The sequence below is a fragment of the Oryctolagus cuniculus genome, chromosome 11, assembly GCF_051225735.1.
Source record: "Oryctolagus cuniculus isolate XC-2025 breed Fujian yellow rabbit chromosome 11, ASM5122573v1, whole genome shotgun sequence".
Classification (NCBI taxonomy): domain Eukaryota; kingdom Metazoa; phylum Chordata; class Mammalia; order Lagomorpha; family Leporidae; genus Oryctolagus; species Oryctolagus cuniculus.
In genome coordinates, this window is record NC_142877.1 from 72222902 (window position 1) to 72238413 (window position 15512).

Here is a 15512-nt window from a genome sequence, read left to right on the forward strand (position 1 = left end):
CTAATCTTCCTAAGCCTCACTTTGACTCCGCGAAAGGAAGACCTGGATAGCTGGCAATTGTCATGCTCTCGGGTGCTTTCATGTTTAAAATCTCATTTATATTTCCCAATAATCTTTTGGGGTTGTTTTTCAAGATCTTGTAAATCCCCATTCCTATGTTTTTATATTTAGGAGTAGGAAAAACATGTTTTAATATTTTCCTAAAGAGCATGGACATTTACTTGGAATCTGTAAAATGATGTTGATTAAGATGAATATGTAGACCAAGATAAAAGTTCTTGAGATCTGGGGACAGTCATCTACTGCAGCCATTAAGAGTTTGAGGTTTGACTCTCAGCTCCGCTTCTGTTTCCAGCTTCCTGCTGCTATGCACCCTGGGAGGCAACAGGTGATGTTGGGTTTCTGCCACACACATGGGAGACTTGGATTAAGTTCTGCTGTGCTTCTGGCTTTGGCATGGCTTAGCCCTGCTGTTGTGGGCAGTCGAGAAGTGAACCAGATGTAAGGTCTCTATCTGCTTCTCAAATAAATATAAATTAATAAAGAGACAACCCCAAGTAATAGTTTGTCATACACAAGTAACTACTAAGTAGTCATTAGAAATGGAGCACCTGGAGCATCTGCTGTCAAACTAGGATCATCACAGATTTCCCGACCCTGTCCTTAGGGTTGGTTTCTGACCTTCAGACACCGCATTCCCAGCGGCAGGAGTAGGGGGAAGGATGAATCATAGGCAGTTCTCTAAAAAGAAGCTCACGGAAACACATCTCATCGATCTTCAGAGCTGAGCAGGTTGCCAGAAGGTGGCGAAGCTCTGCTTCTGCAGAGGGCATTGCAAAGGCTGTGGGGCGCAAGCAGTAGGGAACTGAATTCACGGAGGCTGAGCGACAGGCTGAGGGTGGGGATGGACTCCCTGGCCTGGAGGAAGCCCTGGCCGGAGCACCCAGTGTTAGCAAGCTCTCGGGGGCAGCAGTGAGTCTAGCGGGGCAGGGGCAGCCTTCCCTAAGCTGTGCTTGGAGGGCAACAGGCAGATCTCCTGCTGCTAAAGCTTCCTCGTCATTGGCTGCGATTCCTGCAATTCTGCTCTCAGCCTGGCTTTTCTTTGGGTCTCGAAGGGGCCCCTTTGGAAGAGGAACAGCATCAGCCATTATTGATGAAAAGTACGAGGCGTTTGGCAAGGAGTAGGATTGAAGCCAGAGATCCAGAAAGTGAGAGAAGCGGAGAGCAGAGCACATGGGCAGGAAGGGAAGGAGGGTCCCAGGTGGCAAGGACAGGACACAAACCATGTCACAGCGCCACTGGGAGATGGCTTCAGGAAACACAAGCTTCAGTTTTCCCAGAGGTTGTAAGGAAAAGTCCACAAAGTGTTCCCTTTTTCTTTTTAAAAAAAAATTTTTTTTTTTTAATTTACTTGAGAGGCAGAGTTAGAGAGGAAGAGAGATAGATGGACAGAGATTTTCCATCCACTGGCCATAACAGCTGGGGCTGGGTCAGGCTGAAGCCAGGAGCTTCCTCCAGGTCTCCCACGTGGAGGCAGGGGCCCAAGCACTTGGGCCATCCCGCTGCCCTCCCAGGCACATTAGCAGAGCTAGATTGGAAGTGAAGCAGCTGGAACTTGAACTGGCACTCATATGGGTGTTAGTGTTGCAGGTGGAGGCCCAACCTGCTACGCCACAGTGCCAGCCCCAGTGTTCCCCTTTTCTACAGTTTAGTCTTTGGAGGTGGGGTGGGTGGGTGGGTCTCTTCAAGCATATGTAATTGTCTAGAAACACATTCACAGAGACTTCTCCAAAATCAAACATATGATCAAGCTTAATAAAATAATTGTTGAACTGTCCATGGTTTATTTGAGCCTCAGTCCAGTTATTTAAGGCTCATGGTGCACAGACTGCTGTACGAAATCCACTGAACAGAGCTGACTTATCCATTAAGTGCAGAAAAAAAGGAAAAAGATCAAAACAGGGACCCGCGTATTTCCATCTTATGAAAGATGTTTTTGAAAGCTGCACTCACCCCATTTGGATTGTGGAGCCCAGAAATGAGGGTATGCAGTAGTCAGCGGCTGCCAGTGTGTACGGCGGTCGGGCAGCAGAGTCGTCCCAGTAAATGTCCTTCTTCATCTTGGGCAAGCTCATGTGCATTTCATCCACAGCTAAAAGAGAGACCTAAAACCATCGTTATAGTGTTAGAATGACTCAGGTGGGAAAGACATGAGTAAGAGAAGCTCCCGTGGATGGGTGGGAGTTGGAGAGGGACAGGACATGGTCTAGATGCGTGAGTACACAGCATGCCTCTTGCTCCTATTTGCTGCTGCCACAGACAGTCGTACCCATTGTTGACTGCTCAAGAGCATTTGGCAATGGCGGGAGGTGTGGCTGTTTAACCGCCCATGCTTGGTTTACTACCTGCAAGGGAGCTGCACCTGACCTGGAGGGAGGACAGATACCTTTTTTTCCTCCTGCCCAAAGTTAAGATTCCCCTTTCGTGGCTACCCTGAAGCAATCACTTAATCCCAGATGGCATAGGAAGGTGAGGATTCTCAGGGTCGCATTCTGTGAACCCCATCAACACATGTGCACTTGATGTCACTTCTTAGCTGTGCTGACTCCTTGTTTGGCTGTGCACTTGGAGGATGCTATCGACAAGCGTGCACTGCTTGAAGCTATAGTGAGCTCTCCTCTTGAATTTGACAAAGTGATGCATGAATAAATTATTAACCCTGTCCTCTGGGAAGCCAGGTAAAATTTTTTTAAATGTTTTTACTCATTTCTTTGATTTATTTGAAAGGTAGAGAGAGGGTGAGTATATGTGTGTGTTCCCATCTGCTGGTTTACTCTTCACATGCCTGCAATGGCCAGGGAGAAGCAAGGATCTGGGAACTCAAGCTGGGTCCCCCCATGAGTGGCAGAAACCTAACTACTTGAGCCACCACCTGCTGCCTCCTAGGGTGTGCATTAGCAGGAAGCTGGATCCAGGAGCAGAGTCAGGACTCACACCCAGGCACTCTGATATGGGATGTGGACATCCCAAGTGGTGTCTGAACCATTTCACCAGACACCTGCCCCTAATAATCCAATGTTGACAGAGTTAGTGACCTAGGCACTATTGATCCTCTTAACATACTGACGACGTGATCTACTGTGAAATATTCTAGCCCATTTAAGAGCAGAGTAAGGGTTGGAAACATGAACAAGGTGAAGGCGTTTACTTAGTCTGTGGTCCGCAGGGAAGAGAATGGTTGGAGAGTCATCTAGAAGGAAGAATTCCTCGCCCTGGTTCTTCATGAAAAGCCTGCCAGAGTAGCACTTCAGGCTAAGACTCTGGGGTCCATTTCAGGCAGACTTGAGAAGTCGGCCAGCATGGCCCAGACTGCTAGACATCTGACTTCAGGATCTGCGGGCTCTCAACTGTGGGAATTCCCATCAGATTGTGTCTGGATGCCTTTTGATGTCACTGATAACCTCTCTGGGTGGCAATGGGAAACACTAAGTAATGAGTTAAAATACTGCTCTGTGCCCGATGGAAGAGGCTGGGTAAAACTAATTGAGAAATTTAAAAAGAAAAGTAGCTTGAAATTGTATTCAAATTTCATTGAGACTGCCGTCCAGGATATTTGGGGATCCAAAAGGCCCCGAGACAACATACTACATAGGCGAATCCCTTTGACTTGTAGCTAATGCGCTGAAGTCCAGGGTCCTGCATTCACAATCTGCTTAGATTTTGAGATATCGCAGGCAATTTATTACTGATGTTTATAAAGGAAAGAAGCTCTAACCTGCAGATTTCTGTCGATGCACCAGTTAGTTTCAAAATCATCATCATCTTCTCCAAAAGGGTTGATGAGCTGCTCAGCTACCTGCAGGCGAGAAGACAGAGCGAGTTACCCTGGAGCCTGTGAGGACAAAGAACAGAGGCGGAAGAGGATTCCTATTCTGCTCCTTGGGTCACTTTCACAGTATGAAGCCCAGAGGGAAGCGGGCTGCTCTACAGACACTGATATTTATTAGCCACTGAGATTTGCTTCTCAAACCATGAAAGATGGACCTGTCTGTCCCACTGGTGACAGCGCAGGCTCTATCCAGGAGAAGGCCCGGGCTGTTTAGGAGCCCAGTCAAACCCATGCATATCGAAGCAGCGCCAGCAGTGTGTAAGGTAAGGCGCTGGGAGGAGAAAGCAGCACCTGCTTTCAAGGACTGTAGAGAGGCTCCTGGGATAAGACACCACGCAAGCCCGGAGCAGGTTCAACGGCCAGGAAAGACTTCAACTATAACTGAGGAAGGTACAGGAGATTTCACAATCCTTGGGCATAATCGCTGTGTGAGTGAGTGAGTCAGAGAACTGGTAAGTCATAAACTTAGAACTGGAGACTCACCTGCTTTTGTCCTAAAGGACTCACCCTTAGCCAGTAAGTTTTCCTGCGGGGAAAAGGTTAGGTAGCTTCTTACCACACATCCTCCACCTAAAATTTGCTTGACATTAAATATTCTTACCACGTGCCTCAATTAAATCATCTTTTTGATGAGAGGTTCCTATGTCAAATATGACTCATCTGTCATTCTCTTTCTTGAAAATTTTTCTTTGCTTTTTATTGTCTCTCTCTGTGTGAGGGGAGGGATTTATATTTGGGTCCACATGGGGAAAAACTTATACATGTATAAGATTAAGGTATCATCTGATTTGTTTCTAGATTTCTAGATTCTGAGACTATTTGATACAAAATCTGCCCACTTATTTTTTAGGATTTAAGTTAAACCACTCAGAGCAGCTGTTTTCAAACTTGACTACATATTGCTATCACCTGGGGAGCTCTTGAAAAACTACTGATACCTGGGTCTCTCCCCCAGAGATTCTGACTTCACTGGCATGAGGACGAGCCCAGGTAAAGCTGCCAGGAGATGTTAATGCGGGACCAGGATTGAGAACCACAGACTCCATTTCCCTTCTAAGCCACAGCACGAGGCAGGAAGCCTGAATCAGTGCTTATTGTCAAGGTCTTTTTTTTTTTTTTTTTTTTTTTTTGAGTTCCGGTCTGCCTGCCTTTTCTTGCCTGGGGTTTGAATATGTCGTTAATGCATTCAGATTCTCACTTAGATAGGGTTGGTGCTGCATATAGTATTATTAGCTGCATTTAACGAAGCAACATCTACAGGATTCCGAATGGACAACTGGCAGAGATAGCCCCTCCTCCCTTGTTGTCTCCATTGCTGGCAAGCAACAGACTAGTCTGCTGTTCAGAGTTCATCTGAGTTTCTTCCACTTTGAAAAGACTTAGAAATGTCCAAGTTGCCAAGAAAGAGCAGCTGTTTAGAAACTGAGATAAAACTCACTGGCGTGGGAAAGCTCCCTTTTATTAGGCTTGTCTGTCTCTTTACAGAGCTAAGATGATGCCATTTCATATTTTTGCCTTTAAAAATATTCTGTAAAGGGAGTGTTAACATTTTAGAAAGCATGCCAGGGCCGGCGCCGCGGCTCACTAGGCTAATCCTCTGCCTTGCGGCGCCGGCACACCGGGTTCTAGTTCTGGTCGGGGCGCCGGATTCTGTCCCGGTTGCTCCTCTTCCAGTCCAGCTCTCTGCTGTGGCCCGGGAGTGCAGTGGAGGATGGCCCAGGTGCTTGGGCCCTGCACCCCATGGGAGACCAGGAGAAGCACCTGGCTCCTGGCTCCTGCCATCGGATCAGCGCGGTGCACCGGCCGCAGCGCGCCGGCCGCGGTGGCCATTGGAGGGTGAACCAATGGCAAAGGGAGACCTTTCTCTCTGTCTCTCTCTCTCACTGTCCACTCTGCCTGTCAAAAAAATAAAAAATAAAAATAAATAAATAGAAAGCATGCCAGAAGGAAAAAAACAAACCCATTCTCTGCACTGGAAATGCTGGCTGAGTACCTTCCGTAGACACAAAACCGAATAAAAACTCAGCAGAAAGGACAGTGAGACCCGAGCGAGCGAGCCTGCGGCTGCCTGTGATAATTTCACGTTGATAAAGGCAAAGCCGATTTTTCCTCTGCTGGGAAGTGAGCGGTGTTAGTCTCTTGCATTCTCTCACTCTAAAATGGGAAACCCTAATTAAGAACCGCTGTCATCTGGTTAAAATGCGTTGGCCGTTTTTAAAGGATGTGCTCTTGTTCTTCGGAGTATAATCCGAAACATGTCTGTTTTTGCTGGTTAAGATTCAAACCAACGAGAGCAAAGGCTTCCGCGGGAAATCCCATCCTGCTGCCAGCCGAGGGCCTGGTCGGTTGCGTGACAACCTGTGGCCGCGGGGAAGGCTTCGTGCTTGACAATTCTTTAACAAGAAAGTGGTTTTCAAAGTGTCGCTAGATTTCAGTGAGCATACCGAAGCCACGGTCTTGGGTGTTTTTCCATCCCATACTTCCGTTTTGGAAGCTGGCAAAGGGACGGAAGAGTCCTCTGACATTGACACACACATCTGTGGGAGTGGGGGCTGGGAGGAGCCGCGAGGTGGGGGCAGGAGGGGCAGCCACAGTTCTTCCCTGAGAACTGGACGAGCTGTTCTCACTGCCTCGCGCTGCTTCTCATTTCCCAGCAAACCACACGTCGTCATGAGCCCCCGCGTCTCTGGTTTTGGTTCTGGGGAATGCTTTTCCGAGTCTCAGCTCTGATCTAGCAAACGGGATGCATTTAATGTTGCAGGATTTCAGGGAGGTGCGGAACTATTTATAGAGTTGAGCGGCACCAAGCTCTACTACAACATTCCTGCTGAAGTCTGACCAGCCTTCTCGTTGACTCTCTTTTCCTCTGCCTACTTGATTATTGTGGCATAAAATATCAATACAGGTATAATGACAACTTTAATTACCTGACTGAAATCCTAATGGGAGCACCCAGACTCACGAAACAAATCAATAGCTGTAAAGGAGTGTTCTGCTAATCTCTGCAGAAATGAGCTGTTTCAGCAACATAGCACTGACTGCATCCCTGCCACTTTAATCCTTGATGGAAAAGTAATCACCTCACCCAGCTATGACAAGTGAAATCCATCTTGGACTCGCTCGGGGAGGATTCGCTAACGACTCAGTAAAGGATCAGCGGGGAGTTGGGAAGAGGACAGATGACAGAGCGGGCCTCACGCACTGAGCCCGTCAGCTACCTTGAGCCATCCTGCATAGAAGAAGAATTGCAGGAGAGTAAAGATTGGAATGTAAAGGTCTAAGTCATGCCCCGCGTAGCCCTTGCTGGGATCCAGAAACTGGCGTCCAATCAGGCATGCAAAGAAGAAGGTGTAGACGGCAAGAGTGACAACCTGGAAGAGAGAAAAACCAGGGTGAGAGGAGAGTGTTGGCTGCCCACAGTGAGCAGAGCACCAAGCCAGAGCACATGCAAAGGAGCTGATACCTGGGTGTAGACCAGCGGAATTCCAACCCAGTCATAACCGAATAGGAGGCTGCACCAAGAGCGGAATCGGTTCATTTCCTAAGCCAGGGACAGATAAAGCACAATTTACAGAAATGATGGGTGTCACGATAAATGCTGACTGAGATTCAGAAAGTGAGTGCACCTTGGTGAATGTGTCAAATGAGGGGATTTTGTAAGGCCTGTAAGCTGGTTCTCAAGGCTACTCTGGAAGGAAAGTTCTGATGACCGAAAACATCATCGGACAATGTGCAAAAGGCATAAGTCCATTTGGATGTGTATTTTAAAAATCTTGAAATAAGTCAGGACTTTATAGAAATATCTCCTATTGTACTGAATCCATAATTTCCAACATTTATATTGGCTCAACCTGAATGGAAGGCAGTGGTTAATATTTTATTTTATTTTAAAGGTTTATGTATTTATTTGAAAGAGAGAGAGATCTTCCATCCACTGGTTCACTCCCCCAAATGGCTGAAATGGCTGGAGCTGGGCCGATCCGAAGCCAGGAGCTTCTTCCTGGTCTCCCTTGTGGGTGCAAGGACCCAAGGACTTGAGCCATTTCCTGCTACTTTCTCAGGCACATTAGCAGGGAGCTGGATCAGAAGTGGAGTGGCTGGGACTTGAACCAGCACCTGTATGGGATGCTGGCACTGGAGACAGCAGCTTAACACAATATGCCACAGTGCCGGCCCCAAAGTGGTTAATGTTTGAAATAAGCAATTTCTAGCTATTTTGATAAGTAGTGCAGAGAACAAATAAATTTTGTATCTCTTTTTAAAACCATGTGTACTATAGATTTTTTTTTTTTTTGACAAGCAGAGTGGACAGTGAGAGAGAGAGAGAGACAGAGAGAAAGGTCTTCCTTTGCCGTTGGTTCACCCTCCAATGGCTGCCGCGGCCGGCGCACCGCGCTGATCCAAAGGCAGGAGCCAGGTGCTTCTCCTGGTCTCCCATGGGGTGCAGGGCCCAAGCACTTGGGCCATCCTCCACTGCCTTCCCAGGCCACAGCAGAGAGCTGGACTGGAAGAGGAGCAACCGGGACAGAACCGGCACCCCAACCGGGACTAGAACCCGGTGTGCCGGCGCCGCAGGTGGAGGATTAGCCTATTGAGCCGCGGCGCCGGCCATACAGATCTTAATAAAGAGGAGCAAATATATCCTAAACCTTCCTCCTTAGTTGGGGACTTTAGAATTCTCACAACAAAATAAAATCTGTGTTTCAGGCAGGAATGACTGAGATCCACTGATCCCCCCACCACTGCATATGTTATTATCTCTAGTGGGAACAGGGTCCATGTTACTTTGAGAGCTATTTTAAAATCATACAGGTCTTTTATCCTAATTCAAGCAGGAGGTTGTCATGGCACATAGGTTTGTTTCTCCGATGAATTCAGGGAAAACACTATTTTATTTATTGCAGCGTCTGAAAAGCTGTCTTCTCTCTGAGCTATTCCATTTTGGGAGAAATGTTTGGGGAAGTTTATTTCTCTGCCAGGTCTTACTCCAGGATCCTGGATCCAGGTTGGCAAATGTGCCCCCCAGCTCCTCCGGGCAGTCTCTGGCTAATTCATGGAGACACCCTTTCTGACAGAGCCTATTACAAAGCACAGTTCTACATAAAACCCAGCTTCCAGGCCGTGAGTTCAACGTTCGTACTATCTCTGTGTTGCCTACGAAGGTTCTGCTGATCAGCCCAAGCTTTGCAGTTCCTTTGGGAGCTGCAGACGCTGTCTGGGGTGACCGATGATGTCCAGGTCCTCTAGCTCTGAGCTTGGGATCTTTCACTGATGGGTTGTGAGGTACTCACCGTCATCAGTGATTGAAGGTCAACACTGTCTCTGATTCTACCTTCATTCCGGGCTTTGGCTGCAAGATTTCCAAACCAGATGAACGGAACCCAGTATTTCAGATGAGGAGATTTGAGGTGGTCGAATACTTTCCTTTCATCTGCCGTCATGAAACCTTTAGATAAAATAAAAATAGCCAGATTATGCAGGCTTCGTTTAGCACAAATCCATTACCCTACTTTAGTGCCTACCATATAAACATGTAATGGGGGATATTAAAGGGATATAAAGGAAACGTTCCCTCTCAAGTAGCTTATCCTTATACTTGTCTGAGAGATAAGGAGTGTGTGTGTGTGCCCACACAGGTATGTTTCAGCATAGGCAATGTAGGGTTATACGCCAAAGTCCTTGCTGGTGATTCCCGATGGAGAAGGCCAAGAGGAAGGAAGGGGACATTAAATGTGGACTAGAACTTTTGGAGAAGTTGCTTCTTTCAGTTTTGGCTTTTTCATCTAATTCTGGAAACAGTGATGTTTAGGAGCAGTAAGATCAAACGAATGCAAAGGTGTTTCTGTTCGCAAAGCACCAAGCGCACTGCTGAACACAGGATTCGCGCAACTTTCCTCCTGACTTCTTTCAAAGCCCTCCTCCCTGTGTCCGCTCCTATGGGGCCGCCCTTCGTGCCTTGCTTCGCTTCTCCCCTGGGACTGCTCCCTTTTCATGCTCCCCAGGCTGTCCCCGGGCTTGTATTACAACAGGATGCAGAAATGTTCCCCTGCTAAGACTTTTGAAGGGCACCCAAGCATTTTGCACATATGTAAAAAGCGCTTCCTTAATTTGTTGGTATGTGAATAAAATGCAGTTTGCTGTGCTTGCCCTGAGCCTCAGTTTTCTCATCTGTAAAAGAGAGTTGATAACACCTACTTAACAGGGATGTCATAAAACTTCCTGAGATGGTGAACATATATCAAGATGTTAGCATAATGCCTAATGCCTACTTAGCACTCAGAAAGTGCTAAGGCATAACATATTCCATGAGACTTCACTCTTTCTCTGCTTCCACTCCTCCATCCCTGCACACCAAGGAAAGAAGAGGTTTGAGTAATAGAAGTAAGATAGCAGATTTATTCAATAAACAAACATATATCGGATGTTTACCATATACCAAGGGTTGTTCACACGAAGCTGCCATTAAAAGCTTAGGGTTCACACTTGCTTTTATTTTTAAAAATGTTGCCTGAGTAAATCAGTTGGTACAAATATCCAAAAAGGCTTAAGGAATATCAACGGAGGAAAATCAGTCTGATTTCCCTAGTCATGTGCTATCCCTTCCTGGAGGAAGCCGTCACAATCAGTTCCTAATGTAACTTTTTAGTGAAGTCTTCGCGTTTTCACACAGGCTTATTTTTTATCACCTTTTTTTTTTTTTTTTTTTTTTTTGGTTTGTTTTGTTGAGAGACAGCTCCCCATCCACGTGTTCACTCCTCAAATATCTGCTATGGCCAGGGCTTGTCTAGGACCAAAGCTGGGTCTGCATCAGTGGGAAGCTGGAGCAGGACATTAAACCCAAGCACTCCAATGCAGGGCGTGAGCATCTTAACTGTCTTTTTTTAGACACTAGGCCAAACACCCACCAACAACTGGTTTCATGCTACATATATATCTGACATGTGCTTCTGTTTTTCAGATATATCTTGGAGACGTTTTAATTACTATAGAGACAGCAGCATCATTGTTTTGGAATGGCTGATCTTTCTATACTAATGAACATTTTCATAGTTGTATATAATATTTGGTATTTAGTTTGCTTTTGAATGTTTTGCTGTAAAAAAAATGACATGGTGACTCCCTTTGTATCTTTTCCTTTGTGTCTTTAAATAGCTTTTAAATATTAATTATATAATGTAAATAGTGTTTTCTGAATCAAAGCTTATTTCTAAAACAAATTTGTATGTGAAATTCATTTTGAGTTAGTTTTGTCTCAGAGGTGCAATCACTGGCTTATGAAATTATGATAACATGTTCAAATGGAAACAAACTGTTGCCCCAAATGTATACATATTTTGTATCTTGAGCCATCTATAATCAGTTTACAAACCTGGTTATCCTGTTTAAAGTAATCCTCCCTCCTTACCACATGGACTGAGTTTTATTTAAGAGGTGTTGTTAAAAAAGTCAGATGTGCCCATTTTGAAAGTCACTGGCCTGCGCCACAGCTCACTAGGCTAATCCTCTGCCTTGGGGGGCCGGCACACCGGGTTCTAGTCCCGGTCGGGGCGCCGGATTCTGTCCCGGTTGCCCCTCTTCCAGGCCAGCTCTCTGCTGTGGCCCGGGAGTGCAGTGGAGGATGGCCCAAGTGCTTGGGCCCTGCACCCGCATGGGAGACCAGGATAAGTACCTGGCTCCTGCCATCGGATCAGTGCGGTGCGCCAGCCGCAGCCCGCCAGCCGCGGCGGCCATTGGAGGGTGAACCAACGGCAAAGGAAGACCTTTCTCTCTGTCTCTCTCTCTCTCACTGTCCACTCTGCCTGTCCAAAAAAAAAAAAAAAAAAAAAAAAGTCACTGATTCATGGAGTGTAGGAATTACCTTGATCTTGGATCTAACCTGGGTCCACGGGCCACATGGTTCTGAATCACTTTTAAAGCTGATGATTACGTGGAGAAGGCTGGGTCCTACCCTGACCCACTAAACCAGACTCAGGAAGGCGGGTATCCTCAACCGGGTCTGCACTTCAGGACACTCTAACTCCTGGGCCTTATTGCCAAAGATTCTGATTCAGTCAGTCAAAGGATGAAGTCAGATGTCAGCTTTTAAATCTCCCTGGGTGACTTCATGGAATTGGATTCAGGCCATTGCACGCTCATCAGGCAGTGCAGGAAATTCTGAAAAACAGCAATGTTTGAGAACCCCTGTCCTGCTGAATGGAGGTTCTGTTTATTTAATATTTGAGCTGAACAGAGTAACAACTGCAAGTCAATATTTACCAGCAGAAGACTGCTTTTAGATACTACACAGAAGGGTTCTGCCCATGCTTGGAGAATGGTACTCTCTAGAGGTAAAAAATAAAAATGAGCCTGGGAATCCCATTCTTGTCTCTCAATGCATCTCAATGCTGTTGCATGATCCAGATCATTTTCTTTTTTGTTTTCTCTTAGTACTTGGAGAGCATTATTAAATGTTATTCCAAGAATTAATAGATAAATTTGACCTGTCTTGGCTTTGTGCTTAAAGACTTGCTGTAGCTGTTATTCCTTTTAATTGGAAGCTTATTCTCAGATCTTCCATATCAATTGCCTAACAGTTATATTCTTAGGATTTATAGAGCAATTTCCAAAAATGACCCCATTTATATACTGGCTGCCATCGCTGTCATTTGAGCAAAGAATAACTTTGGGTATGTTTTATTCAGGTGCATAGATCAAATTGTGCTAGCAAGTCCTTTCTTGGCTCCTAAGCAGAAAGTAAATATGCAGAGTGAGGGTTTATTTAGTGCAAACACTAAAGCAAGAGTTAGACCCTTCTTTCTATGGAGGACATCTATTGATTGGAAGGGGGCAGGTAGAATGAGCAAAGTGGTGATTTTTAAATTTGCAGCCCGAGTTCATTGAGTATGTTGTTAGGTGCTGTAGAAGATATATGACGCATCAGACACTAATGTGTCTTCTAAGACTATACAGGCAGAATAATCTTTTCCCTGCAGGGTTGCTCATCTTATCCAAAGTAAACCCATCTTTGGAAGTCAAGTTGTCAGTCAATTGAAAGAAAATCTCTAGATTGTTGGCCGAAACCATTCAAAAGGCACTTGTTAGGAAATGGATGTTATCCTCACCAGCACCGTAAGCTACCTTAGCCAGAGACTGATGATCCCTTTTCAGAGGAGGCTCATCATCATCACCTCCCAGGCTGTGTTAATTATAGTTATTTATTTATTTATGTATTTATTTCTTCTTCTTCTTCTTCTTCTTCTTCTTCTTCTTCTTCTTCTTCTTCTTCTTCTTCTTCTTCTTTGACAGGCAGAGTGGACAGTGAGAGAGAGAGACAGAGAGAAAGGTCTTCCTTTTTGTCGTTGGTTCACCCTCCAATGGCTGCCGCGGCTGGCGCGCTGCGGCCAGCACACCGCGCTGATCCGATGGCAGGAGCCAGGTACTTCTCCTGGTCTCCCATGGGGTGCAGGGCCCAAGCACTTGGGCCATCCTCCACTGCACTCCCTGGCCACAGCAGAGAGCTGGCCTGGAAGAGGGGCAACCGGGACAGAATCCGGAGCCCTGACCGGGACTAGAATCCAGTGTGCCGGCGCCGCAAGGCGGAGGATTAGCCTAGTAGGCCGCGGCGCCGGCCTATTTATTGATTCCAGTTGGGCACCACTGTCAGTTGGCTGGTTCTCGTACAACCCTGTCTTCTTCACCTGTCTGTCTCCAGGCCGTGCTCCCTCCAGCCTTATGCCTACCCGTGGCTGACATGGCCATGTTGTCCTGCCGTTGCCTATGCCTAGAATTTCTCTTGCTGTCTTCCTTCTGGCTGGCTCAGTTCTGTTCAGCATTTTTCATATGGTTTATTTCAAAGAATTCTTCATATTTCTAATCAGAGTAATGTAACTAGATCTATTGATACGTGTTTGCATTTACTTGTAAGTTGAGTTGTGTTTTAATGGAGTAGGATCTGTTCCTTGAAGGCAAAATGTTATCACCCTCAAGCCAAAGGATTAAATCAATCCATCGATAAATAATGCCAGTCACCACAAGTTTCGTCTGCTGTGCAGTGGGTTTATTTTCCCTTGGCTGAAGCTGAGGTAGATGCCTTTTGCCTTTAGAGCACAGTATTGAAGTGGGACTATCAGCAGAACTAAAAGTTCTGCATCTCAGAGCTTAAAGGCAGAATGGGTCTGATGCCAGCTCTTTCTGAAAGAAATCTGTACATTCAGCATCTGAGCCCTCCTTAGAGGGGTGAATTGTTTTCAGGAAGATTGCAAGGTGCCTGGCACTTTTTCATGTTTGTGTTTTCCAAATGAGTGCAACGAAGCCGCCAGCTTCAATGCTAGCTTCCCTTCACATTTAATGGGAGAGGTTTAGACATCCCTGTTATCTGGGAAAACTTCCCCCTCAAGGGGGGAGGCAAAATGAGATTGAGAGAGGGATGGGATCACATCATGAAGCATTGTATTGGGAAGTATGGCAAATTTTTATTTTTATTTTTTTTTGCCATGAACCATGGTCAGGTAAATGTGGTTCACAAAGCAGTTATTGGTCCTTCCATGTGATGTGCTCTCTGACATTTTTTTTTCCTATCCTATCCTATCCTATCCTACCCTACCCTACCTCACCCTATCCTATTCTTCATTCCATTTCATTAAAAACGGTGCTAGCAAGCCATTAAACTCCTCTATCTTCCTGATATAAGCAACACCCCTGGAAGTAGCCATATCCCTGTCCCAAATTAGTATCCCATTTGGCAGTTTACCACCTTCTACACAATGATGCATGGACAAAACATACACAGAATCAGTGCTGTCAACTCCTCACCTTACACCAAGTGGTCCAGAATTCATTTTTCCCTGGGTGCATTGGTCTGAGGCAATTTGCAGGTAACACTGGAGAGATTAGTTGATGTGCCCACATGCAGTGGTTCCTAAACTTTTGCTGCACTTAGGATGGTCTGGGTTGCTTTAAAATCCCCTGATGCCCAGGTGGCACCAGATACCTCTTGCATCCTAATGTCTGAGGGTAGAAGCCAGATGGGAAGATTTTTACAGGATCCCAAGTGGTTTCAACATGCAGCAAGGTTTGGGAATGACTGCCCTAGTGCTGCTCATGTCAGCATTCTTAGTCCAGGTCAAACATCCTGCACTTTGTGGGGAGCTTGATTAAAATGTGGGTTCCTAAGGTCCTAAGCCCCAGCTATTCCGAGTCCCTGGGAACCTGTAATTTAAATAAGCTCCCTTGATAATTCAGTGACTGTAGTCCACAATTACATGCTAAGAAACACTGAGCAGACAGCATTCCCCAAACAGAACTGTGAGGAAGCATCACACACTGTGCGAGACTTCCTCTCCAAAGCATTCATTCCAGGAGGGCTAGCTCTGCCACGCGCTTTCCCGCTTTCATAGAACAAGACACACAGGTGCGTCGGGTTTCACTCACAAGATGACATTCTGTCTGTTCCGGGCTCATCATGTGAGACTGTAGGGGCAGCTGACTCATCTTCTAAAAGTTCAGCCAACAGAGGAAAATCTGGCACAGCCACAAATACCATCGCCCCCTCGGTCATCTCGCCTAAAGCACACAGCCCTTGCAGGTGTCAAAGACCAAGGAGCCCCAGTGCCACAGATGCCTCAGGAAAAACACCAGCAGACCC

At 46.1% G+C, this 15512-nt stretch overlaps 1 protein-coding gene across 15 annotated transcripts in view; it reads right to left on the reverse strand.

Annotated features, from left to right (window-relative positions):
• The window catches only part of BEST3 (bestrophin 3), a 49988-nt gene that overhangs the window by 19959 nt on the left and 14517 nt on the right, over positions 1-15512 (reverse strand). For 13 of the 15 annotated variants that reach the window (XM_051846442.3, XM_017341977.4, XM_089308664.1 and 10 more), the window contains 5 exons: positions 9181-9335; positions 7353-7430; positions 7108-7260; positions 3776-3856; positions 2014-2165 (listed from right to left, as the gene is read on the reverse strand). In XM_051846442.3, coding sequence (XP_051702402.1) covers positions 2014-2165; positions 3776-3856; positions 7108-7260; positions 7353-7430; positions 9181-9335 — 619 coding nt within the window. Of the gene's footprint in view, positions 1-2013; positions 2166-3775; positions 3857-7107; positions 7261-7352; positions 7431-9180; positions 9336-15298; positions 15502-15512 lie in introns of those variants that run through there. The other 2 variants (XM_089308671.1, XM_089308673.1) reach the window with 2 other exon arrangements.